This window comes from Mizuhopecten yessoensis, unplaced genomic scaffold (genome assembly GCF_002113885.1).
Source record: "Mizuhopecten yessoensis strain PY_sf001 unplaced genomic scaffold, ASM211388v2 scaffold7443, whole genome shotgun sequence".
Taxonomy (NCBI): Eukaryota; Metazoa; Mollusca; class Bivalvia; order Pectinida; family Pectinidae; genus Mizuhopecten; species Mizuhopecten yessoensis.
Window position 1 is genome coordinate 48,325 of NW_018407050.1, and position 25,306 is coordinate 73,630.

At 36.0% G+C, this 25,306-nt stretch overlaps 2 protein-coding genes across 2 annotated transcripts in view; one reads left to right on the forward strand and one right to left on the reverse strand.

The window, feature by feature from the left end:
- LOC110453535 (uncharacterized protein DDB_G0271670-like) overlaps nucleotides 1–15,829 on the reverse strand; it is an 18,879-nt gene extending 3,050 nt beyond the window's left edge. The window contains exons 1-8 of the mRNA XM_021502511.1: nucleotides 15,671–15,829; nucleotides 10,210–10,396; nucleotides 5,919–6,073; nucleotides 4,855–4,989; nucleotides 4,132–4,314; nucleotides 3,429–3,587; nucleotides 1,227–1,328; nucleotides 131–232 (exon numbers count right to left, since the gene is read on the reverse strand). Coding sequence (XP_021358186.1) covers nucleotides 131–232; nucleotides 1,227–1,328; nucleotides 3,429–3,587; nucleotides 4,132–4,314; nucleotides 4,855–4,989; nucleotides 5,919–6,036 — 799 coding nt within the window. The 5' untranslated portion in view covers nucleotides 6,037–6,073; nucleotides 10,210–10,396; nucleotides 15,671–15,829. The remainder of the gene's footprint in view (nucleotides 1–130; nucleotides 233–1,226; nucleotides 1,329–3,428; nucleotides 3,588–4,131; nucleotides 4,315–4,854; nucleotides 4,990–5,918; nucleotides 6,074–10,209; nucleotides 10,397–15,670) is intronic.
- A 2,148-nt stretch (nucleotides 15,830–17,977) lies between these two features.
- LOC110453550 (histidine N-acetyltransferase-like) lies at nucleotides 17,978–21,589 on the forward strand. Its single transcript, XM_021502528.1, has 3 exons — nucleotides 17,978–18,586; nucleotides 19,508–19,729; nucleotides 20,145–21,589. The coding sequence occupies exons 1-3, from the start codon at nucleotides 18,365–18,367 to the stop codon at nucleotides 20,691–20,693; spliced, it is 993 nt and encodes a 330-aa protein (XP_021358203.1). The 5' UTR covers nucleotides 17,978–18,364; the 3' UTR covers nucleotides 20,694–21,589.
- Nucleotides 21,590–25,306: the final 3,717 nt, after the last annotated feature.

A 25,306-nucleotide genomic window follows, 5' to 3' on the forward strand; every position in this document is an offset into this window, starting at 1 on the left:
ACGAGAGGACGATAGAACAGAAGGAAGGGCGTACGGGAGAACAGACGGAATGAAAACATATAGTCACCCCCGCGGACAACGATGAGGGACTTATAATTGTAGGTCCATCTATCATTGTAAACATACTTACGCCGATGTGATGGCTGTTCGTATTCAACATGGGGACGCTGGTCATCTGAGATATGCTCCTCCTTTATGACCACCTGATGCGGTGCTCTTGCGGGATTCCGCTCTGTACCATTCAAAAGAAGTAACAAATATTGTGTTGCATCATGATAAGAGCGTAAATATGCGTGAGTACAGACTTACTTCACTAGCTGCATTTTGCCCTTATCATTCAATTTAGTTTTCGTCCGGAGGCAGCAGTACTATGGGAAAATATGAACTATACCAAGATTAACAATATGTTTTAACTGAATACGATTTTCGTGGTTTTCAATTATGGTCAGAATTCAGAGAAATTCCAATACAAACTACGGAGCAAGATTTTGTCGTATTCTCGTAAGTATCGGTAATAAAAGAATGAAATATAATAAAATACTTGAATTCAGGTTTGTTGTGTTATTTTCTATCTGTCCATAGTTTGATAAAATGAAAACCATTTCAGTGTAATTAATCACGATCTAAAGGACTTACGTAAATGTGATAAACATGGAGACAACTCACTTCTACTACCCTCTTCAATATGACGATATCCTACTTCCAACATTGATTCGGATCTGGAAGATTTCCTGTGTCTTCTTTTTTTGTCTCTACCGGGCACCTTTTTATGTTTACTCTTTTTATAAGGTTCATCTGTATTCAAAATACGTAGATTTATCAAAATCATTAAACGTAACTCACAGAGCGGAGCCATACATAAGGAGGATTTTATGTAAAACAAGGGAAAGTATTGCAAGGCAAACCAAAGTCCCCCACTGGTTATGATTTCTAAATTTTCAAAAGGTAAGTTCAAAGGTCAAAGCAAAGTCATAGGTATCAGTGAGGTCATGGTGAGCTTAAGTTTGCTTTCCGCCATCCCAATATGTCATTGTACACTAAAACTGAAAACACCAGGTGAAAAAGTATAGAAGATATGTTCCGGACAACATCTCGAACGAGAGGACGATAGAACAGAAGGAAGGGCGTACGGGAGAACAGACGGAATGAAAACATATAGTCACCCCCGCGGACAACGATGAGGGACTTATAATTGTAGGTCCATCTATCATTGTAAACATACTTACGCCGATGTGATGGCTGTTCGTATTCAACATGGGGACGCTGGTCATCTGAGATATGCTCCTCCTTTATGACCACCTGATGCGGTGCTCTTGCGGGATTCCGCTCTGTAACATTCAAAAAACGTAACAAATGTTACGTTGCATCATGATAAGAGCGTAGATATGCGTGCGTACAGACTTACTTCACTAGCTGCATTTTGCCCTTATTATTGAATTTAGTTTTCGTCCGGAAGCATCAAACAATATGTTTCAACACTACATTTACATATCTATATATACTGAAAACAAGCCTGATGGTTTTTAATTAAAGTCAGTATTCAGACAAATTCAAATGCAAACTATCAATCAATATTTTGTTGTTGTTTCGTAAGTATCGGAAATAAAAGAATAAAATATGATCGAATATTTGAATTGAGGTTTGTTGTGATATTGTCTATCTGTTCATAATTTGATAAAATGAAAACCATTTCAGTGAAATTAATGCATAACATGAAAAATTAACTTCCGGTGTCAGCGACAACGGCCGCTTTTCTTTGACGCTTCGATGATAGGAGTTTATTTTCGATGATTTTAGCGGTGTAACATTTACAAGGTCGTTTAGAGGACACTCAGTTTCCATCATTATTGAAAAGTGTAATTCCTGAAATTTCCCGGTGAAGGACGAGAAGAAAACGAAAAAAACTTGGCAGTCATTATTGCTAGCAACGCCAACGACGTTGTAAACTAGCAAACCGCTGCCGGATCCGGAGGCACGGGGACTAGAGCCAAAACCCGAGGAGATAAAGGAGGAAAGTCAGGATCAATGTGACAAACATCTTATAGTAGCTTTATAACCCCATGCAAAGATGAGTCATGGATATTCAAGATGTGTATGAAAATATTTGACGAATATGTTGCTAAAGTGTAGGAATGACAGAAATGTCGGGGTCATTTATGCACTAAATTTCTCGGCAAAGCTGATTCGGACTCCATGTGGTTGTGTGCTCCATGTAGAGTAACTGTGGAAAAGAATCTTTTTACAGACTTTAAAATAGAGAAGAGGTGTAAAGAAATCATGAAGGAATACGAAGCAGGATACGAAATCTGGAACAGGCAGTAGATAGGAAATGTGAAGAATCTGAAGTAAGGCGATAAGTGAAAGAGGAGCTAGAAAAACAACCAGCTAGACCTTACAACAGTCACAATGAGCAATGTGTAAACGATTTCATAAAACATAAAATTATAAGTCACTTAATAAAAAATTATTAAAGATGATATCTTCAGAGTACACCCCCAATATTTACAGAAAAAAAAACACAAAACAAAAAATGTTAATAAAACAAAACAAGAGGCTCAACGTGTAACATGAATTACATCGATTTGAGAGAAGCCTGTAAATACAATATCTCCAACTGAAAGGCCAAGGGTGGCTATGCTGGATTTTCATATGGAATGATGATTAATCATGACGATTGTATGATGAGGAGAAGGAGGAGGATTGTGTGATGACGATGATGATGATTATGGTGATGATAACCTATGTTAGGTTTCCAGTTTCTTTTTCAGATGTTCAGTTGATAGCACAATTCAAGTGTTTAGGAATTATTACTTAAAAGGGGTGTTACTTCCTGAAGCTAGGTAAAACTGTGTATCAGACTGAAAAGATTTTAACAAAAACATGTACGGTTGATCTAATAAAAGCTCCAACATAAGAGATATTTTGTAAAACGATTGGCGTTATGGGATAATTCATAATTTATCTTTTTTTTTAAATAAGGTAAAACAATATGTCCCCCAATTACGACAGAGATAACAGTTTTTAGGGTAATTTCATGAAATTTGAATGTAACTGGAAGTGCTTCACTTTTTTATGTCGGTAAAGTCGCTTTCAGCAGTAGCAATATCCTTATCGAACTGTCAAGCATTTATGTAATATAATATTTTTTTATCTACGATACGGTGACAGTATTTGCAATGTCTTTTTATTTTTCGAGAACGGCCCAATCATAAATCATAGTTGCCTCCCCTTGCTACAAATCCTTCAAAATGGTCCTGTCAGAGTTTCCACGCCTCGTTAATACTGTGTCAAATGGTAGGTTGATATTTTGCCAAACAATGGAGATGAAGGTCGACAAATAAAGAATAATTTATGTCCAGAATTTCTGCATATTTTGCTGGTAAAGGGGACAGTGTTCAAACCAGAGTATTTATTTTGTGGGACTTTACCTGTAATGAAGCTGCTGCTGCTGCTGCTGCTGCTACTGCTACTCGTACATGTCCAGTCATCGAATGACCATAAAGAATGGCTGTCTGTTTCTTTCTTAATAGCACATCTAGACTGCGAAGTACCAGCGACGCTCGGCGAGTTAAAATGATCATGTACTCCTTTCAAAGATAAATAAAACTGTATTTATAAAAGCAGTTTTACTTAATCCCCAAACGAAGTAGAAAGCTAAATCTGATCGTTCTTGGTATTTTTCACATACAGCAGTGTACTAGGTAGGCAGTGCAGGTACTATATTGATGCACTAACTAACCTTATGTAACAACAAATTATAAATAGTTCTGCCTTAGCTGAAGTAAGGTTCAGTTCTAGTAATGTCTTTATTAAATTATCAATCTTTATCTACAGTACGAAGCAAGGAATGTATGTTTCTAAAGTACGACATTTTCATGTATCATAGTTGCCTCCCTTGCTGTATCCCTTTCAGATTTGTCTTCTCTCGTTGGCAACTCTCTGGCCAGAGGTACCTCACCCAGCTAACACCTTGTCAGATTGTCCACATCTCGTTCATACTGTGTCAGATTGTACAGCGATTGTCTGCTCATACAAGGATATGAGGACCGAAAATGAAATGCATACGGATCTGTTTGTTACTGCTCAGTGGGAGTTTTTTTTTACTCAAGATATTGATTGTGTTGGACTCACCAGTAACAAAGCTGCTGCTACTGCTGCTCGAACTTGTACTTTCCTCTGCCCTGTGGATCTTGATGTTGGTTTTAACCATTTCTGTAACAGATCTCAACGAATGTTTCGTGCTCTGGTGTGATTTAGGATTTTTGTTACTGCCTGGGTCGATATCATCCCTTTTTCTTTTTCCTGTTGTAAAACCTGTATATGCAAGTCAAATGCAAATACTGCTTCAAATATTAGAAACATGAACATTTTATTAGTTAATGATTGATGCAGTTTTTCTTTCCCTACTTCTAACATGACAATTCAAAAGCATTGTTTATGTGACTTTTGAAAAAGAAACTGTTATTCCGGCATCGTCGTCGACATTCAGTTTCAAAAAGCACGTTTACAGTCTCCAAGTCGACATGAAATGGTATTCTAGCTGCATATAATCATACTTACAATGTGAATAACAGTGTACTGCACAAATTGAACTACTTTAATGTCTTCTATGTACAACAATCGCAAACATTTTACCCACCACCACCACCACCACCACCACACACAAAACACACACACACAAATATATCTTTACAGATACAGAGACATATTTCCTTTATTATGATTCAGGTTATCGATAGCCTGTTGACTATTTATCTATAGAAGAGTTATTAAGGAATATCTAACTTAAAATATTGATGAAATCAGTACATCTGTTCAGTCGTTCAAATCGTCATACCGTGGTAAACCACTTACTTTCGGACATGTTCTGCTGGTCAGACGATAACAGACAAGCTGACACTGGAGCAATACTGTCTGTCGCTTCCTTGGTAACAGGGTGGAACTGTGGGAAGTCAGAAATACTGCGTAAATTTGTTTCTGCATGCATTCCTGTCGAAGATTTAAACAAATTAAATAATATGGTTTTACGTTTATTTATCAATTTAAAAGACACTAGTTCTTGTCATTTTACATATTGTACTATACTGAGTAAGCAATATATATATATATATATATATATATATTATGCAGAAAAAGTGATCTTTACGGACGAAGAATAATATAAAAAGATAAAAAAAACTAAACAACTAGTCTTTAGTACTTTCATCTCTTCAAGGCGATTCTTCAGACTGTATATCTGAAGTAGAAACTATGACGTCATAAACTATCCATATATATTCAACACTGATTCACTAACTTACAACAGGTAGCATCACATCATAGCGAATTTGTAACGACAGTTTATTATTTGTCAATGGCTAAAAACTATCATTTGATAACAACACACGTGTATATCAAATCAACGTTTATTAAAAAACAACAATACCCTCACCACCAGACGGACATCCAGTCTTTTGCGGTAACATGAATATGGCGATGAACATGCGGATGTTTTGGACACTCTCTGTATTACTATTTACAAACTTTTTTTGATAATCTGCCGAGCAGCATTCCAATGTACATACAATTTCCATCCGTTTCCATTTAATGAGATTGATGTGATGCAGGTATTTGTTAATAAAGTGACAAGTTTCAATTTAACGTATATGATAAACAGAATGTTACATTTGTTTTGATTTGAGGTTTAGGAATCTGCTCACAAATAGCAAATGTAGCTCGGCAGCTACAGAATTGAAATTATTTCGATTTTCGTAAATTTCGTTTGAAAGTGTCAAATGTTGTAACTTTTGTAAAAATTGACTTTTGAATGTTGTGGTGACATCATGGTGAACATTATCACTTTTGATACTTTCCTGTGAAATAATCACATATAACAATGAGTTGCAGATCAACAATTCTACTCTTTTCATATCACTCACTTGTATGTTGCGATTTTTTACAGCCTGTACGGTAACCGACTCCTGACAAAGAATCACTCGACTGGGACATTGTTGGGCTGATTCTAGACAAAATCCTTTTGTCTTTAGCTTTCGGCATAGTGGTGACGTCAAGGGTTGTTATATTTGCTTGAGTACTGCATTAAAACGATTGAAAACAGAAAACGTATAAAACACACACTACAGTAAACCCTAAACTGATTATATGATGAAATAAAATATTACCAGAATAATCAAATAAAAATAACCGAAAAGTAAAAATAGACATTTCGGAATAATTTGACATTTTTATAACACACATTTTATTGGTTTATGTTTACAGTTTATCAAGAAATAGACCTGAAAATGAGAACATATTGTGATGACGTCATACACAAAGTACTATTTTATCCCCAAAACTGCAGTCATGCGACACACTTGAATTTAGCGACCACGGATACACTCGGTTTTAGAACAGATAACGAGGACATATTCCGGACGACTAACGCAGATTTATAAATTGGCTTTTTTTGCGTAATTATGTGAGAGTCAGCATGACAATGAATCTGTTGTGAGCTCCGGCTCAACTACATTGGCGCCTAATAGCACACACACGAGGGATTCTTTGTGCATTATTGTCAATAATAGTGTAAAAATATGGAAATTTGTAAAGAGAAAAAAAAACCTACATTTGTACTGTTTTACTCATTAAAGTAGAGAATAATTTCTGGAATGTGGTGAAATGAATATATACTGTTTTGACCAACTTAACTTAAAGGAATACATTTATTTCATAGAACCTTTTTAACTTTAAAAAAAAATCATAGGAATGGTCGCCATTTGTATTCATTTCAAACCCTTTTTGCCAATAATCTATTCATTCTACACAATTTAAACCAAAGGCAAATTCATTGTTCGTTTTTAACAGGGAGATTTTACTATTAGACGAAGTGTAAACATTGACGAAGTCTCATCAGAATCGCAAATAAATTATGTGCAGGTTTTGCTCACATTTTTGCTGAGCCTTTGTCATAGTAAAATAAAAATATTAACCAAGTTTCGTCAGAATCCGGGCTTCTTTACAATAATCCTCTGCAGGTCTGGGATCGAGAAAAGAATACACCTGCTGTTATCTACTGCATGAATCGTTAGAGGCGACTAAGGTGGGAACACCTGCAGAATTGGGTATTTACTTTAGTGCCCTCTACTTGGGGATACAAAAACGACTAATATAAATCTGCAACACCCATTGCAACATTTGGGATTTTTATCCGTCTTTCTCTTTTTAACTACTTCAAATTTCCTAGCGCCTTGCTTGGCAATTCTTCACTTCTGGCTTTAATGTGGAGCATTTGCCCAGGATAGAAAGACAGTGGGTTCTGTCCCCAGGCCAGGACATTACAAAGTCTTTAAAATTGGTAGTTGTTATTCCCTGCTTAACGTTCAGCTGTAAGGTTAATTGCAACAACTGGTTCATCCGTTGCCAGTATAATGTGACCAGGTGGAATGCTGTGCTGGGTGCCTTCGGCATGATATTTCAGTGGGATAGCACTGTAAAGTCGGCATCAGATCTGCTCTATCACAAGGAGGCAAGAAACCAACATACCCTGTCCCCGGCACACATATACATACATGAACGCTTACACAACACACATGGAGGCACGTCCTTAAATTATCTTTGCTGTAAGTAGGATGTTAAACAAAATAAAACCAAACCAATCTTTGACAATATTACTGTGCATAAACCATTAACCAATGAATCAGAGCACAGTATGCTTATTACTGCCGAGGCAATATTACCTTGAATAAACCCAGCGAGTCAGTTTATCGGTACATCAGTGCTGAAGCCGTGTGTGGTTATGTCACCTGTCCGATATGATCTATTTTTAGCTTACGGTTGCTAGGACTGTCGGTAAAGGAAGTGATAGTAAAATGATGAGAGATCGAAGCAAAGTTTACGTATGACTTAACAGAGCTGGATGTTATTGATGCACTGGCATTAATTCCAAATCACTGTTTACCAAATATAGTGTCACACTGTGGTTATGTTTTAATTAAAACAAACACGAGTAGATCACCTTTATACATTGTATTGTATGAGTTATTTATAAAGAGGAAATTTAAGCTACCTATCACTACCTTATTTTGAATATTAGATTGAGCAACCATAATTTAGAAATCGAAGTTGGTTGAAATAAGAAGATCCTCGACAACTCCCGACTATGCAAATTTTGTAATACCTAATTAGAAGGTATGCATTTCATCTAATGACCCAAAACTGTTGCAGGAACTGGGGCCTATATTTACTTTACAGGACTTTGAGGTACCTAAAAAAGTGAAGAGACTCATTGTTTTTATAAAGTTTCATCATTATTTCAAAAATGAAGGCCGCAAACGGGCCTCTTTATCAAAAAGTCGTCTGAATTTTGGAAAACAGGCTTGTAAACTGCATAAATTGTTTCAGGTAAATGTTATCATTTGATTTGTTTGTTAATTGCTGTATTGCTAGCGGTCCTGTATTTCTGGATGTCTAAATGCAATAAAGTTGATTGAATGAGCAACATAAGATATCTGAACAGTTGTCTGTGGTGTATGCTTTAATATTTACATTTGCATGGCATTGTCACTATATAACCTCTTTGAAAGCTGTGTCGTTCATGGGACTTTAATTACCATGCATCACGAGACACAATTCTTAGCGTATTAATACAACACTGACCGGAACTACAATATCCAATGTAAATAAACATGGCGGCTGCTGAAATATCGCTGGGCATTGTGAGACTTGACAATGTCATTGTAAAAATGCTCATCGGTCGAAATCACCAATGCCGGCAATGGAAACAATTTTAACACTCATGCAATTTATCAGAAATATCGTCAGTTACACTGCACTGATCAACAGGGGTTCGTTACAAATGTCTGAAATATACATATTCTATAGACCTACTGACACATATGTTACAGACCTACTGATATGGGTCACAGCGCACATAAACATTTCAGACATTTGTAACGAACCCCTATGCTCCGTCGCAAGATCACTCACTTCAAACGGTATCAGTTTCGCGCGTCGCGCAGCAACGGTTTCCTCAGTTTTTGATCACGACATGTCAAATAACGAGGCTGATATAGAATCAACCGACTGTAGTCAGATTTCCGTACACTCAACACATAAATTCACGTCTGGATTCTTCACAAAATGAGCAAAGAGAAACTTTCAAATTAACTTCCAAAAATAACTCCCTCGTGGAGGTCAAGGTCGGATTCACCCTATAGACATATCATACGCAATTGTATTGATACTGAATTGTGGAATAAAATTGAAGTGTTTGTTAAAATTGCAAACTACTACTTTGTTTGCCAATCAGCACGCGACAATACGCTGTTAAAATTTTTGAACGAAATTGTGTGGACTGTCAATAAGGCGGGAATTTTTAATTTTAAATATAAATTATCAGTCAAAAAGGAACATAATAGGCACATAAAACGTTAATACACAGATTTGCAAGCAAACAAATCATAATGCGCTAGCGCGCACTATGTTGTTTGCTTGCAAAGCTGTGTCATTCAAATAGAACACAAATACCATACAAAAACAGTTCAATGCTTAAATAAATACACACGTGTGTAACCGGGTGATGGTAACAGTCGTATGCACAGCAAAGTAGTTGGGTCCAGTCGATATGTTTTTAGACAACAGTCGGTGTGTGCGAGCTTAAACACCGACAGTATTACCCAGCGAGGCGAGTGTGTAAACTGCTGTCAGCATTCAAGTTATTATTGCGTCGTGAGTAATCATACATGGATTTTACTCAATCCCAAACTTAGCCTCAGTCTTCATATAGTGTACATGCATAACATGTTTCATCAAAATTGAACCATATTTAAGCAAATTATCTTGCGGAAACCAAAGTTCGGACGAACGGACGGACGGACGGGCGGAATGACCGATAGCAACCGCTCCCCATACCATAATACGTCCCGTCAAGATGTTTGACGGGCGCATAAAAAGCATTCCGCCATTCACAAAAAAAAAATATAAATAAAAATGACATGCATGTTGTACAATAAAAACATTCCTTTTTTATTTTTGATAAATTCTTCTATCGATGTCTAGACTTAACACCTAAGTGCACTCCTTTTTCTTTGAAAGACCAATTTATTATCTTGTCCAATCCTAAAATGCAGAATATAACATATTGTGGAACAATTATTTTAAAACAAAACACACAATTATTTCCCCCAGATAAACGAGGTACTACTGTGAATAAACTTTGTCTCCATAACTTACCAGAACAAGATCACTCCGAATGGGTGTTTCCATCATTTCCTCGTCCATACGTCTCCGAATGGACGAATGTGTGATTACATGTTGGTTTAGAAGTTTCGAAACGAATGCTTATCCTTAAATCTTCTGTGTTCCGCAATTAAAATGATCGTTGTCTCTGCTCAATAATATCTGTTTCACAGTTCCATACCTAATATAATAGATAGATCACATATCATGAAAATCAATCATATTACCTGACGAAATTGTCACGCTTTAAATTAATAAAATGCCAGTTCATCTGTGCGTCTTCGGTCACAAGTTAATTCAAAAGGAAAAGTACATAATACCCATATAAAAAACGGTGATGTCGTTTGTATGTTTGTAGGCGAGTATCGTCAGAAGGATTCTTTGATCGGTGGTCGTTTAATAATCCTGTTTGTAGAAAACGCACAGTATAGAAATGAGCATCTATAAATAACTCGACTTCAGCTTTAATTAGCCTTTTAAATACCCAGAGTGCTACTTTCTGACCTACAATGAAATGTTTGACTAACGTTGATACAAGAACCTGACTGTTTAGGGATACTGTTTCATAACTGCCATTTTAAAGTTTAATCATTATGACATTTAATAAAAGAAAAAGTCAAATTCGGCTGCTTTTGTTATAATTATAATTATATTCCACGGCCCACCTGAACGTGTTGTTTTTGATATTGTGATGCTTTCATTTCCTTGTTGTTCATTTATTTGTGATCAAATATACTGCATTTAGTCACATTTTATTTGTTCGTTTTTTAGCTTAGACCCTGAACCGCTTTGTTTAAATATTTTGTATTTTTATGAAAAAAAGTTAATTATAAGTGGTTATAATGTTTTGTTCAAGCTTGAAAGGAAAATTCATATTTCAACGATCTTTTACCAGATGAGGAGATGACTTGAACTCGTTTTGCTCTCGCCCTCTGCAGCAATTTGATTACTCTTATTTCTCATGTTTTTGTAAACAACTGAATAAGATCAAGTAAATATCAATCCTACCTTAGAAAGATGATAAACCTGGTGAATGACGCATGACAATGCAAACACTTAATAAGACAAGCTATATATTCATGGCTAGCTAAACAAACGTTGGGTAATATGTATACACAGTAAAAACATGTCATTTAAGATAAAGTCAGAAGATTTGAATTTTCCATTCATTGTCGGGTGGTCACGGAAATTATATCGTTTGGAGATAATTGATCAGTTTATAAAACATTCTATAGGTAACCAGTTTGTGCCTTTAAACGGCCTTTATATTTCCAGTGTGTTTTGTTCAGCACTATTCGACACAATGCACCAATTGAAAAGAGCCGTCAATACGGTAGTATAGTCTAAAGTACACACAATACAGCCTTACAATAATACGGTCGGTGAATATGTATTAGTTGGGAATAGAGTCGATGCTTACTAAATATAACAGATTGTTTATCTATAAGTAATATGTGCAAGTATGTCAGTTATAACATTTATTTCGTATGATTCAATCAAATACTATCTTCAAAATTCTAAAACACACTTTATCACAATCTTGTAAACAAATCATACAATATGAGTTATGTAGGTATGTAGGAATTGTGTATACAAAAACGGAATGATCCTGGTCATTTTTACATAATATTCGTTACAGATATGACATTAGTTTCTAAATATAAGATACACCTTCAACTAAAATTGCGCAGAAAATATGCAATACTCATAATTCTGATAATGCTAAAAATAAATACAAAAATCAAGAATACACATCGCAATGATATTGAATACATATACTTGACAAAGTGAACAAAATCCACAAAATGTACACTGACCATAATCATGATTGTGATATTGGTAAACATTATTATTGTTAAAAAATATTGAATACACATGCAGTACTGTTAATGAAATACACGAATCAACATTACCGTATTTACCAGATATATAACTGCTTGTAATATTCCTTTTTACATAAAATTCCAAAATACAAATGATAATGATTTTGTTAGCAAAGGGCATAATGCATATATAATCTTGTATACATGTACAAAGTACACGCAAGGATAATGAAGCTCATAAATACAAAGCTTAAGTATGTACATTAAAAATTAAAGATATAAGTAGTATGGGAGAATATAAAAGGAAAGCATAACAATATCATGATAACCAGCCAGAGATGCACTCCTGTACGAATGGATGTTGTTTTTATAAATAAGTGTTATTATCTACAAATATATATACATGTGTATATATATTAACTCAAAATGTGTCAAATTGCCTGGTATTATACTCGATATTCAACAAATCTTTTAGTTTTAACTATATATTTTAGGATAAAGCTAAGAATTTCCATATTTACACCTTCGTTACATATTTGACAGCCATATAGTAAGTTGGTGAGATGACAATGGTTATGGTTTCCAATAAGTTCAAGTTCATTTTTTAGTAATGCTCTTTGGACTGAAAACAGAGGACAGTGAAGAAAAAAAATGTGAGACAGTTTCATGGTTTAAATCACAAGAACACATAGGATTATCTTTTAAATGATCAATATATAGGTCAAAATTTAAGTTGCTACATCCATTTCTAAGCTGACAAAGTATGATATTACCCTTCCTTGATCCTTTATTTTTGAATACATTTGAAACGCTCACATCTTCCTCTTCACTGATATTTGACATGTTTATAAGTTTCTTAAAAATGTAAAGGGAGGTTGCTTGTACTGTAGTAGGTGAGAGTTTATTAAACTCTCGGAGCATTGAAGGAAAAAAACTATGATAGTAGTTGTTTGATCTACAGAGTGGTAATCGTGTTTAGACTGGGAGACATTTACAGAAATCTTATTGTTCTTTATTGTTGTCAGTTAAATACTCAAATACTTCACAAATGAAGGCAGTAAGCTGTAGTTTGAGCGACACACTGTTACTTTACTAGTTTAATATATGTGGTATGTTGGTAAAGGATATCGTTTGGAGATAATTGCTCAGTTTATAAAATATTTTAAAGGTAACTACTTTGTGCCTTTAAATTTCAAGAGTGCTTTGTACAACAACTATTTGGAAATACAGTGTGTATTCTTTCCTGTTCATATCATTTACATAACAAAATAACGTCATTCCTGTTGCAAGGACGAACACGAGAATCTAAATTAAATCATGGGCGTTCAGGATTTACCTCGACCAATATGTAAAGCACCTGAATAACCTATAACCAAACTTTTATTCTTATTCACATATTTGTATACGGTATAAATAGCGTAATGATAATGGGCTGCAAGTTAAATCCATGCACTTTATCGAACATTTAGATGTAAAATGCACACGGCTTATATTCACCATGCTCATACAATCGACAAAATAACGTGAAATTGTCGTTGTTCACTTACAATGAGTTTTACCGTTATGTAATTATCTGCTTAATCAAATATCATCGTCTATAAAATACACTTTAAAATCAAATATCACGTATTCGTTAATGCTAATACGAAACACACAACAAGGAATGAAGATTCTTGACACAATCGTCAACGTAGTCAAAATCGTCCCTGATATTTAATTTGAAGATTACAGAATTCATCTAACAATAGTTTTTTTGGAGAATAGGAAAAAACTGTGGTCGATACACACGGTTCTTCAAATATATAGTCATATATCTCATTTCCGTAAGAAATGACTAGTTTACACCCCATTTCGCGTGACATGACGTCACAATGACTAAATAATGATGTGACGTCACGAAATTTGAAAACTCTAATGCTGAAACGCGGAAAAGGCGACATGATGAATTAAAAAATGTTTCGATGTGATTACCGTACACGTTAGTAACATGCGATATTTTTTCCTCCGCAAGTATGGGTTATGCAAAATCTGGCCGACATATTCGTTTTCGTCAAAAACCCTTAGGGCTAAATATATGCTTTTTAAATGGTAGCCTGTCCACACGCGTTTTCATGGTTTCCAAGCCTATTCTGGTAGTTGCAATCAGAGAAAAATACTCCTTCATACCAAGGGTGTAGGACAGGGAAATTCCTTTCTCGGGATTTCCCATCCTACACCCCAGGGAACGAAATAGTCTTATATTATTGAATAATAATTTGTAAATAAATAAAACAAGGGTTGAAGCAAGATGAATGTTCTATAGTGTTTTATACAAATCAAATTTCATATGTCGCATGTTATCACTATCAACATGTGATCCATGTTTTATATGTCAACCTTATTTAGAGTTGAAAGATCCTCTATATAATGCAATAATTTTGTTGTGCCACCATTCAAAGTAAATTCAACAATATTTCTAGACAAAACTGCAAGAAAGTCCAATTTGTAAGCATTGTTGTGGTTAAGTTTCGTTTGAATAATAAGATATTTGTTATCATTAAGTATCGGTGCGTTAGAAATCCTAACAAACACATATAAATTAAATGTCTAATTTCATCTAATGAGTTTCAAAAATATTAATCTAATGATCAGCAGTTCGTGAAATGCTCATCTAATGATCAGTGTCAAATCATGGAACAAAATCCATAAGTAGGCTCAGAGGAAATAGAAGAAGTGCTGAACATTATATAATGTTCTAACAAAGTAGTCTTATGAGTAATATATAGTAATAGTGAGTGGTCCCTGCAGGTAGGGTGTGATATTTGTACCTTCTGCCCCGAGCCATTGTATGATCGTAAGAGGCGACTAAATTTGGGATCTTATCTTTTCTCTTCTTTTTTAACAACTTTCTCCTTCCTAATGTCTTCCTTGACAATGCCTCACTTTTAGCCTTTAGTTGAGCGTTTGCCCCTGTGAGGAAGGCTTTGGGTTCTGTCCCCTGGCCCAGACATACCGGAGTCTGTAAAAATGGTAGTTTCTACTCCTGCTTAACGGTCAGCCATTTTGAAGCTGGACGACTGGTTCGCCCGTTGTCAGTATAATGTGACCGGGTGGGATGTCCTGTTGGGTATCTTCGGCAGTATGTTTCAGTGAGGTAGCACTATAAAGTCGGTATCAGTTCCGCGCTATCACAAGGAGACGAACAGAAACATATCACAACCTCCCAAAACACACACGCATACACTAAACTCATGCATATTGCACACAGGAGGGCCGTCCATAAATGACCATAGCTGTTGATAGGACGTTAAACAATACTTAACCAAATTAATATTGAGTAATTTGTTCTTCGTATCTGTTGTTTGTAAAACGATATGTGGTCGCATTTTTGTACGGCATTTCTTCTGTTGATCTTTTCAAGCAATCAATTTATGACTATTTTAACAAGTTCTTAATTTTTCATCAGTTCTTTTGTAAAACGACTTACAGTTGAAATGCGAAGGTATACCAGTCAGAACTCGTTTACTAGTAAACTAGAACAGCTTTTTCACCAACCCCCCAAACTTACCATGTAATATGATTAGACAATTATTAACATACATATAGGTGTTTCTATGCTGGTAAATGTTAAGCATAAAACAAGTAAGACTTACCGTCCATTTCCTCTCGTTTCACCAGTCGCCTGACTTACAAAACACGCTAATATCACTTCCTGGTAAGGGATACACATCGAGTTGTTGTTTAACCAATGATCGATGGACACGATTATGACTGTCAATGTCTGTCGTTTTAAACTGAACTACACCACATAGAATTGCTGAACAGTCGTAGTCGTATTTAGACTCAGACATTTAAAGAAATATGCTGGCAATATTCCAGCAGTAGTGGGTATGTAATTGGTTGTAGCTGTGCATTATCGATATATAGACCTCCGCAATGAAATAGGGTCAGCATAAGTTATTTAAAGTCCTGTTCCTAAAGAAATACATACAGGTTATACCGCAATTCAAATTTCTGTACAATACAGAGTGCAGCATTCCCTGTCAATGCATGTATTTCACAATTGTACTTCTCACTGACATTTATAACCCTGTTCCAAATACTGAAAATTATTGAATAATTGTAAATAGTTGTGTTCGTTTTCCTCAAGTAGTCCGTCAATAAACATTTACATATTTTAAGACGAGCATGATGTTCAATGGTCCTGTATCTCTCCCCTGTTATCAATCTCGCACCATTAACTTTAAAGGTGGACCGCGTTCGAGTATATCGAAATGGACTAAATTAGGATAAAGGGCAAATATCACCACCCTGGACCTTTTTTGTTATAAAGAAGAAATTGATTTAGAGATTCACGCATTCGACAATGTTGAGCTTGGAAGTGGGTCAAGGTCATTCATCTGAACATATTTGCCAGCCATTCATCTCAGCAAGCTACTGGCTTGATATGATCATCAAGGGATGGTTAAAAAAATAGTTATTTTATGATTTAACAAATTTGACTCATGTGACTTTGAAAGTTCGTTAAGGTCATTCATTTGAACAAACAGAATCCATTCAGTTTAGCATATTGCTGACAATGTTCCATCATTCTGTACTTTATTTTGTTAATTAGAAGATATTGGATTTTTTTTTATTTTTTTAAACATTTGACCCTTGTGACCGTAAAAGTGGGTCAAGGAGGTCATTCATTTGATCTAAATCGGTAGCCCTTTATCCAAAGGTTTTAAAGCCCAGCTATCATTACTCTTGACATTTATGAGAAGAGGTTGTTTTAAGATTCTTACACGTTTGACCCCTGTGATCTTAGAAATCAGTCAAGGTCATTCATTTAAATAAGCTGTTTAGCTCTTCATGCAAGCATGCGATTGACCAAATATTGCCACCCTATGCCTATTGGTTATTGAGAAGAGGTTGTTTAAAGAAAAGAAAAATAACGACGAACGGACGGACAACGGATTACGCGCAAGGGCATAAGCACATTTTGTCCTTCGTGCCGGGTGATCTAAAAACGTTACTAATATTTTATTGTCAACATGCATTTGCATTGTGATGTCATTATATTGTTCCACGTGTCGTCACATTGGTTGAATTAATCCATTTTATATATATAGAAAATGTATGGTATAGTGTTATTACTCTGCTAACAGGGGACATCATACGATGAATACATGTATCTGTTGACCCAGATACAATCGTTATGTGCAATAGCTTCAGTCTACTGTATACAGGTTACAGAAAAGTCATCTATAAATAAGTTATTATGAAAAAATGATAACCTTTGGTTAATATAACTATTTGGTTTGCATAGGTATTGACTAACTGAATAATGAATCGTATATCGACTGAAACAAGATGAGTGTTGTTATACTGTTTCATAAAAATCAAGTTTGAACTGTCACAAGCTATCAATATCTCAGTCATCCGGGTTTAACTGAACGTTCCTTTGCATGATGCATCATCTTGGTTGTGTTGTTGCTGCTTTCATTTTTCAAATATATTAACAAAAATGTCTAGATTGTGCATAATGCACTGTAAAATACACAGTGTTGTATGCGTAGTTGTGCCTTGTGGCAATGTTGTTGTTTTTTGATTTTGAGATCATTTTTCAGTATTGATGCCATTAAAAGCCAAGCATACATACCATTTCAATGTCTTATTAGATCTAGGCGTTACAGATTTTGTATAACCATTTTTTACCATTTTATGTTATCGTATACAGTACATGTATCATAGCTTGTTATAACAGGCTGGCTGGAAGGCAGACAGGCATGTCAAGACAAAGGGATAGTCCTGTATAGTTTATGATTGACTGAGATAGCTTGCAAATGCTACAGAACAAGAAAAAACGACAATTTCTAAAACGTTTGGTAGATCCACAGAATCCCATGTAATTTGGTAGTAAGTGGTGTTGCTACAAACACATGTCCATTTATTGACTGATTAGTCTCATCGCTATGTAATACAACGTGGCCTGTAAACGGAGATAAGGAGTTTACAACGTGCTTTCCATTACATTATAGTAATGATTGGGTTTATAATATGACACTCATTGACATCGATTGCAATATTATAAGATAAAATTTACATAAGTGTAGCATGTAGTATCACATTGAATCACGAACAAAACGTGACACAACACAACATGTGACGGAAACCTCTGACTAAGTTACCATCTCCTTTTCAATTGGGCCGGTGTAGTCACGTGATGGCGACCGGCTATTCGTCCCAGCCGCCACCAAAAAAATCATGTCCAATCTGTTAGTATAGCCTGCACCACTGGTTTCATCCGGCCAGTCTTTTACAAACCGAACAGTTCTATAGCCAGACCTGAACACATAGTTGCCATGGCATTACGTGTGCTAAATACGAAATATTTCCAGTGGTTGTATGAATTACAAAAGTCTTGGGTAGTTGGGTTACACTTCCGACAGACGACAGCTGACGACTATGATGAGGTGGTATCTATACGGAAACATCTGTATGGCGGGCTGGATTACATACCAAGTGAATACCACGATCTACTGAAACACAATACAGGAATAGCTGGATACATAGGTAATACAATGGTAAGTCTGTTTGTGTTTGCTTGGGAAAATAGAACACTTTAACATATTTTAATATTCAGTGATTAGATAAAGCCCTGTCACAACATAACTCACGGAGTATGGTTATCATAACATGGAAAGCAGTGCGTGCTTGAAAGTTAATTCAAGGTGAGTGTTAGAATCACCTCTTCATTCACCTGGTACTGATTATATATTTATATATTGTTGATACGTGGTAACAGAATCGTTTATGGAAATACGGTGTTTGGACGTGTTGAGATATGCACTCATTTTAATGTAGAAATGTATACAAGGAAAAATGGTATATGCAAAGGGACATTCAGGTTTGATATAAAAGAGTCTGTAGATTTTCAGATTTCAAGTTCGGTAAGGATACACTGTCATGATCAATACTTTCTTGTAATTTACAGATAACATAAATCGGAAATTAAATTGTAAGACCTAGTATGCTTTTCGAAAATTCAGCCTCATATGAAAACAAATCGTCTAATGGAGGGACACAGTTTGTCCCTAAAGCTATGCCAATTGTCGGCTGGTAATCCTGCAACCGAATTCAACAATGCTATTGTTCACAGGGACTAAATCATAATTACAATTTCATCCACAGTATATTCCCATTGGTCCTTGTCGTGCGTTTTACAAAATATGCTCCAAATCAATCCACAGCCTTATATTTTTACACTGTTTGCATTTTCGTGAAAAAGAAAGCCTACTCAATAACAGAACGAAGTTGAACACAGTTGAGTGTAAAATAATGTCAAATATTCCTATAAAGAAACATTTCCATGGAAAACAAGGAACAAGTTCTTGTGAATGTTATGAAATCCAATAAAAACAAGACAGTGTGAAATGTACATAAATAGTCGAATATCATAAATACGGGTAATTGTAAGATATATAACAAATTTCTTTCTTTTAAAGATAAGCTTCATGTTCGCTGCGGTCATTGATGATGGGCAAAGTGTGTTGATGCAATCTGCGAGAGTACGGGAGGAATACGTGGGCAGGGGAATCCTCTCGCAGAAGAAAAAATACTGCTTCAACATTCTTGCCAGAAGCGCGGAGAGGAGTGTGTATTGTACGACGAATTCGTCTGTCCTGGGTCGCTTACAGAAGAAAGGGGCCCTTGTCGTATTTCAGCGAGTAAATCACCTGCTTTTATACACAATTGAAATGTTAACATTGTATTCGTTCAAGCATTCGACTGCAATTATATAAAGGTTACAGATATATACAGTTGGTATTGAAACAGATAGTTTTTAAGTGTAAGGCACCTTTACTGTTATTCTATGACTTAATAATCAACTGACTCGTTATTGATGAATATTATCACGTATCCGCGTCACTGGGGTTATTCTTTCTGGATAATAGTTATAGGAAGAAAGAAGTATAATTTTCAATAATCCTTGGCAATTATGGGGAATGTGACAGTCTCAAATCCATCTCGATCATCGCATAAAGCCGGTAAACATGAAATGAAAACAGTGGTATGCAAACAAAATATATCGCAATCTGTCTGTTTGTTAAAATGTAGTCTGAAAGTATTGTTTCTTTTTAGAACGTGGCCATCTTCAAAACTACAAACCATACCCTCAAACGTACAGCTCTGGCATCTGATGTCCAACTCACACCTCTGGATATAGTAGATGCAAAACTCCTGGAAAAAATCTTCCTCTCTCGTCATGCAAAACATAATCTATTTCCAGAGAAAAGAATCGTGGTCAAATGCGTTCCGTATCAGTTGGTGGTGTCTAACATTGATCGCATATTTAACTCGAACGCTAAACTGTTTGCCAGTGTCACGAAAGATGAAGATCAAAAGTGTTTCAACGCTCCATTGTTGATTTCAGCCACGACCAGCATGCCGTGTGAAGCAGGGACTGTTATATATCTTGACTTTTACGGCGAAATTTATGACAAAGAGCTAGTCACTGCTCATATCTCTAAACAGATGTCTGAGTATCTCAACACTGGTGATGAACGTCTTGTCTTGTATGTCACATACGGTAAGGAACATCACATAGGCACCGTGCAGCGTCTATTATCCATGTACTCGTGGGAACTGACTGATTCTGAAATTAACTTCGGGATTGAGGAGACAATTTAAGACTGATTGTCCAATCAGTTTTCTATTGTAGACAGGCCTTAATAATAGTTTTCCTATTGCCTGTTCTGAGAAGAGGTAAAAACAGGTAAAACACACATGCCGGTAAGGATTTTAAGAGAGCGTCAAAAAGAATCTTAATTTATCATATCGAGGGTTCTCCTTCGAAGAACGGTGCATACAAATGATGTGGTTGATGTGCTCCACTGTCTTACAGAAGATATAGCTTGGTTACGGTCGTCGTTCATGTAGATAGCTGTTGTAGTGACTAGTTTCCAATCCGACGGTACTTCTTTTGTTCCCCATGACTGTTGGAATAGGTATGTCATATAAGAGGGCGACCTGCGCAATCGCTTTGATATGGTCTAGTCGCTGGAGAAGCGTACATCATTTTCTGTGATAGACCGGAAGTTTCCAAAGCTCGACTTTTCAGCTAGTCCTAAATCTGCAATGTTGCTAGTGTATTCATCTGTCATGTTGGTGCATTATGACAGATGTCGTGTTTGCTGTCTATGACGTCAAAGACAACGGAACATATGAATTCCCAAAGCTGTGTGCAACGTCATCAGACTTGTTAAACCAAAACTACGTAATAGTCGAACTAAACGTTGTGGTTTATTAAGTAGGATATATTACTTTAGATATACAATATATTCTACTGGAAACTGTATAGAGTCACAACGATTTTTTTCCATCAAATGCAATACATGCAAGAATGAAAAAAAGGAGGTGAGGGAAGAATATGTAAGAAATCCTCTCTTAAGCGTATGTATAATAGAGCAACATTATGAAAGATACATTATGCATGTATACAACCCGTCTTCATGTGACCCTGGCTGCTACGAGGACGTTAAACCCCAAACAAACAAAAACGGTCGAACAAATAAACAGGTATACAAGTAAAGGGGACGCTGAAGTTTGTTGTGTCTATAGTAATCTTCTTGTGTTGAGTTAACAGATCACCAAAATACACCTCTTGGGGATAAAGGGGGGCTTCTATGCACATTGTGTCCAAAAGCTACTGAAGCTGGACTCCCAGACCCCCATCCCACCCTTTTGTTACATATGATACATCGGCACGCACGTAGGGACTCGTGAAATACAGACAAAATACCTAGCTAGCGATACGTTCACGAGAATCGCTAAGAACCTTGGGATGAGTTCTTTCTGGGGGGAGGTGGGATGGTGCGTCATCCTGGTAAAATGCTAACCGCTTCCTACCGACTCGGCTAGGGAGAATTTCTCTTTAGCTCGTTCGGTAGAGCGTGAGACTAGTAAACCAGAGGTCCCGGGTTCAACTCCCAGCGGAGGCATTGAAAAAATAATGACCTCTAAATCGAGACAAATACTTTCTACAAAAAAAAATGAAATTAATTTTTCAATCGAAAATTGACATCATAACAATAAATGACGTCAGTATTAAAAAGTTACCACCTTCTCCAGGCCGGCGACATACGGCGGTTTCTAGTGGCTGATGTCATATTTGACAAAATACAGTAATATCTCCCAAAATATCTGTTATATAGGTCTACTCAAATCCTCAGAACCTGAGAAACTGCAGCGGCATTATACATTGTACACCGTTATAAAGAATTATTGAATAATTCACCATCTGACTTATTCATATTCGTTCAAATTCATTCTTTGTATATAAACCATTAGATATAGGGCACTAAGACATACAGTACTAAGACATACAGTATTATTATACCTCTACTTTATTAACTCTATATAAAAGTAATTAGTCAAATCGAATATATCCCCACTTTTGCGTGACTGTGTTTTAGTCCTGTGTGTTAGTCTGGGAACTAAAACACACCTACACTCGAGTGTTTCCGCCGAGCCAATCCGGCGTGAGGTGGGCGGAGCTTGTTACCGAACTCGGAAGCGCAGCGCGAGGTGGGCGAGGCTTGCTACCGGACTCGGAAGCATTCGGCTCCATTGCCATCAAAAGGGTAGTTGGGACGTGAAGCTATACAGCTTGGGGTTTACAAATATTGCCTAGTTAAAACTATCTCTTCAGTGTGTATCGGTATAATAAAACGGTTTAAGTATTGGGTTGAGGGATATAGCAAGTTTCTGGTGTCCCTTGACCATGTCCATTTCACTCGGCTTCGCCTCGGGTAATAGACCTGGTCTCGGGACACCAGAAACTTGCTATATCCCTCAACCCCATACTTTAACTGTATGCTAAGACACACATACAGTACTAATCATACAGTACTAATACATACAGTACTAAGACATACAGTACTAAGACATACAGTACTAAGACACACAGTACTAAGAAACACAGTATGACATGCATACAGCCTACTAAGACATACAGTACTAAGACACACATACAGCCTACTAAGACATCAAGTACTGTGACACACATACAGTACTAAGACATACAGTACTAAGACATACAGTAATAAGACATACATACAGCCTACTAAGACACACAGTACCAAGACATACAGTACTAAGACATACAGTACAAACACATACAGTACTAAGACAAACAGTACTACGACACACAGTACTAAGACATACATACAGCCTACTTAAATATACAGTACTAAGACAAACAGTACAAAGACATACAGTACTAAGACAAACAGTACTAAGACATACAGTACTAAGACACACATACAATACCAAGACATAAAATGCTAAGACATACAGTACTAAGACACACATACAATACCAAGACATAAAATGCTAAGACATACAGTACTAAGACACACATACAATACCAAGACATAAAATGCTAAGACATACAGTACTAAGACACACATACAATACCAAGACATACAGTACTAAGACAAACAGTAATAAGACATACAGTACTAAGACACAGATACAATACTAAGACATACAGTACTAAGACATACAGTACTAAGACACACATACAATACTAAGACATACAGTACTAAGACACACATACAGTACTAAGACATACAGTACTAAGACATACAGTACTAAGACATGCAGTACAAAGACACACATACAATACTAAGACATGCAGTACAAAGACACACATACAATACTAAGACACACAGTACTAAGACACACATACAATACTAAGACACACAGTACTAAGACACACATTACTAATACACACAGTACTAAGACATACAATACTAAGATATACAGTACTAAGACACAAAGTACTAAGACACAGTACTAAGACACACAGTACTAAGACATACATACAGCCTACTAAAACATACAGTACTAAGACATACATACAGTACTAAGACATACAGTACTAAGACATACAGTACGTAGACAGACATACAGTACTAAGACATACAGTACTAAGACACACATACAATACTAAGACATACAGTACTAAGACACACATACAGTACTAAGACATACAGTACTAAGACATACAGTACTAAGACATACAGTAAGTACTAAGACACACATACAGTACTCAAATACTCTTAAAAACGTGTTCATGCAAATGGCGGGCGGTAACTGGTTGTTTAATATCCGGAGTCAGTATCGCTTACGAGAAAGTAAATTTCGAATCACTGAGCAAATAACTTTCTGAGAGAAATATCATTTTCTTTTTTCTTTCTTTTTTTAAGAAAGAAGAAATAAGTCTTAGTTTAACCACGGAATTAGATTGTTATCTAAGTCCGTGGTTTAACGTATAATGTGCTCTTACCGTTCTGTGACAAACGTCTTTTATGTTACGTCAATTTCCCTTTGGATTCCATGTGAATTTGTCTTTTTCAAAATATTTCGTTACTTCATTTGACATCAAATGTTTTCATCCTTAACAATCTGTTAGAGAAATATCCAGTATTTCATCTGCATGGTTATGTCATTATCTGTGGATCTGTTATCGAGATATTATTTTTCATCTCAGCATAGATTAATTTTCCTGAAGTAAATTAACAAAGAATCCGATGGGGAAATGGTGTTACATGAAAGACTTATGGATTTCATATATATATATATACATGTATATAGACTTCCTCTGTTATTAGTGGGTAAAGTACAAATCTAATGCAACTATTTCACATTGTCACGTCAGTCAGCAAATTATTTCAATCGTTACAAAATCGGTCAGACCGATTGCATGCAATTCATCTTAAATATTTAATGACCCAATTATTTAAGGACGTATACGCAGCAAGCGGCGACACCTTTGTAAGGACTGCAGCAGAGTTAGTGCCCCTTATTGAACAGAGTTCATGGACACTTTCATTTATTCGGTGAAGACGTCTCATCTGCTTAAACATAAAAAGGGCCGAATGACCCAGACAAGAACTGATGCCGACTTCACAAAAACCGGCATTTGGTGATCGTAATTTACGACTAACTATTGTGCGTTTGTGGTATTTCCATGAAAAAAAAAATACTCTACAATATATTTTTAGTGAATTTAACACTGTAACTGGGTAAATAGTTTGTATAACCGTAAAAAGAAGTATAGACTAGTTTTAATGTCAATTACCAATAATTCGACTGAAATGAGTTAAAAAACTGTATATTTCGAATACTGCGAACTCTGGCCGGACACCTACCAATCCAAATGCAATATGTTACATGGATTAATTGGATCGCTTCAACCGGATAAGCGAAAGCATCCATGTTTTTATTTAGCGATCACA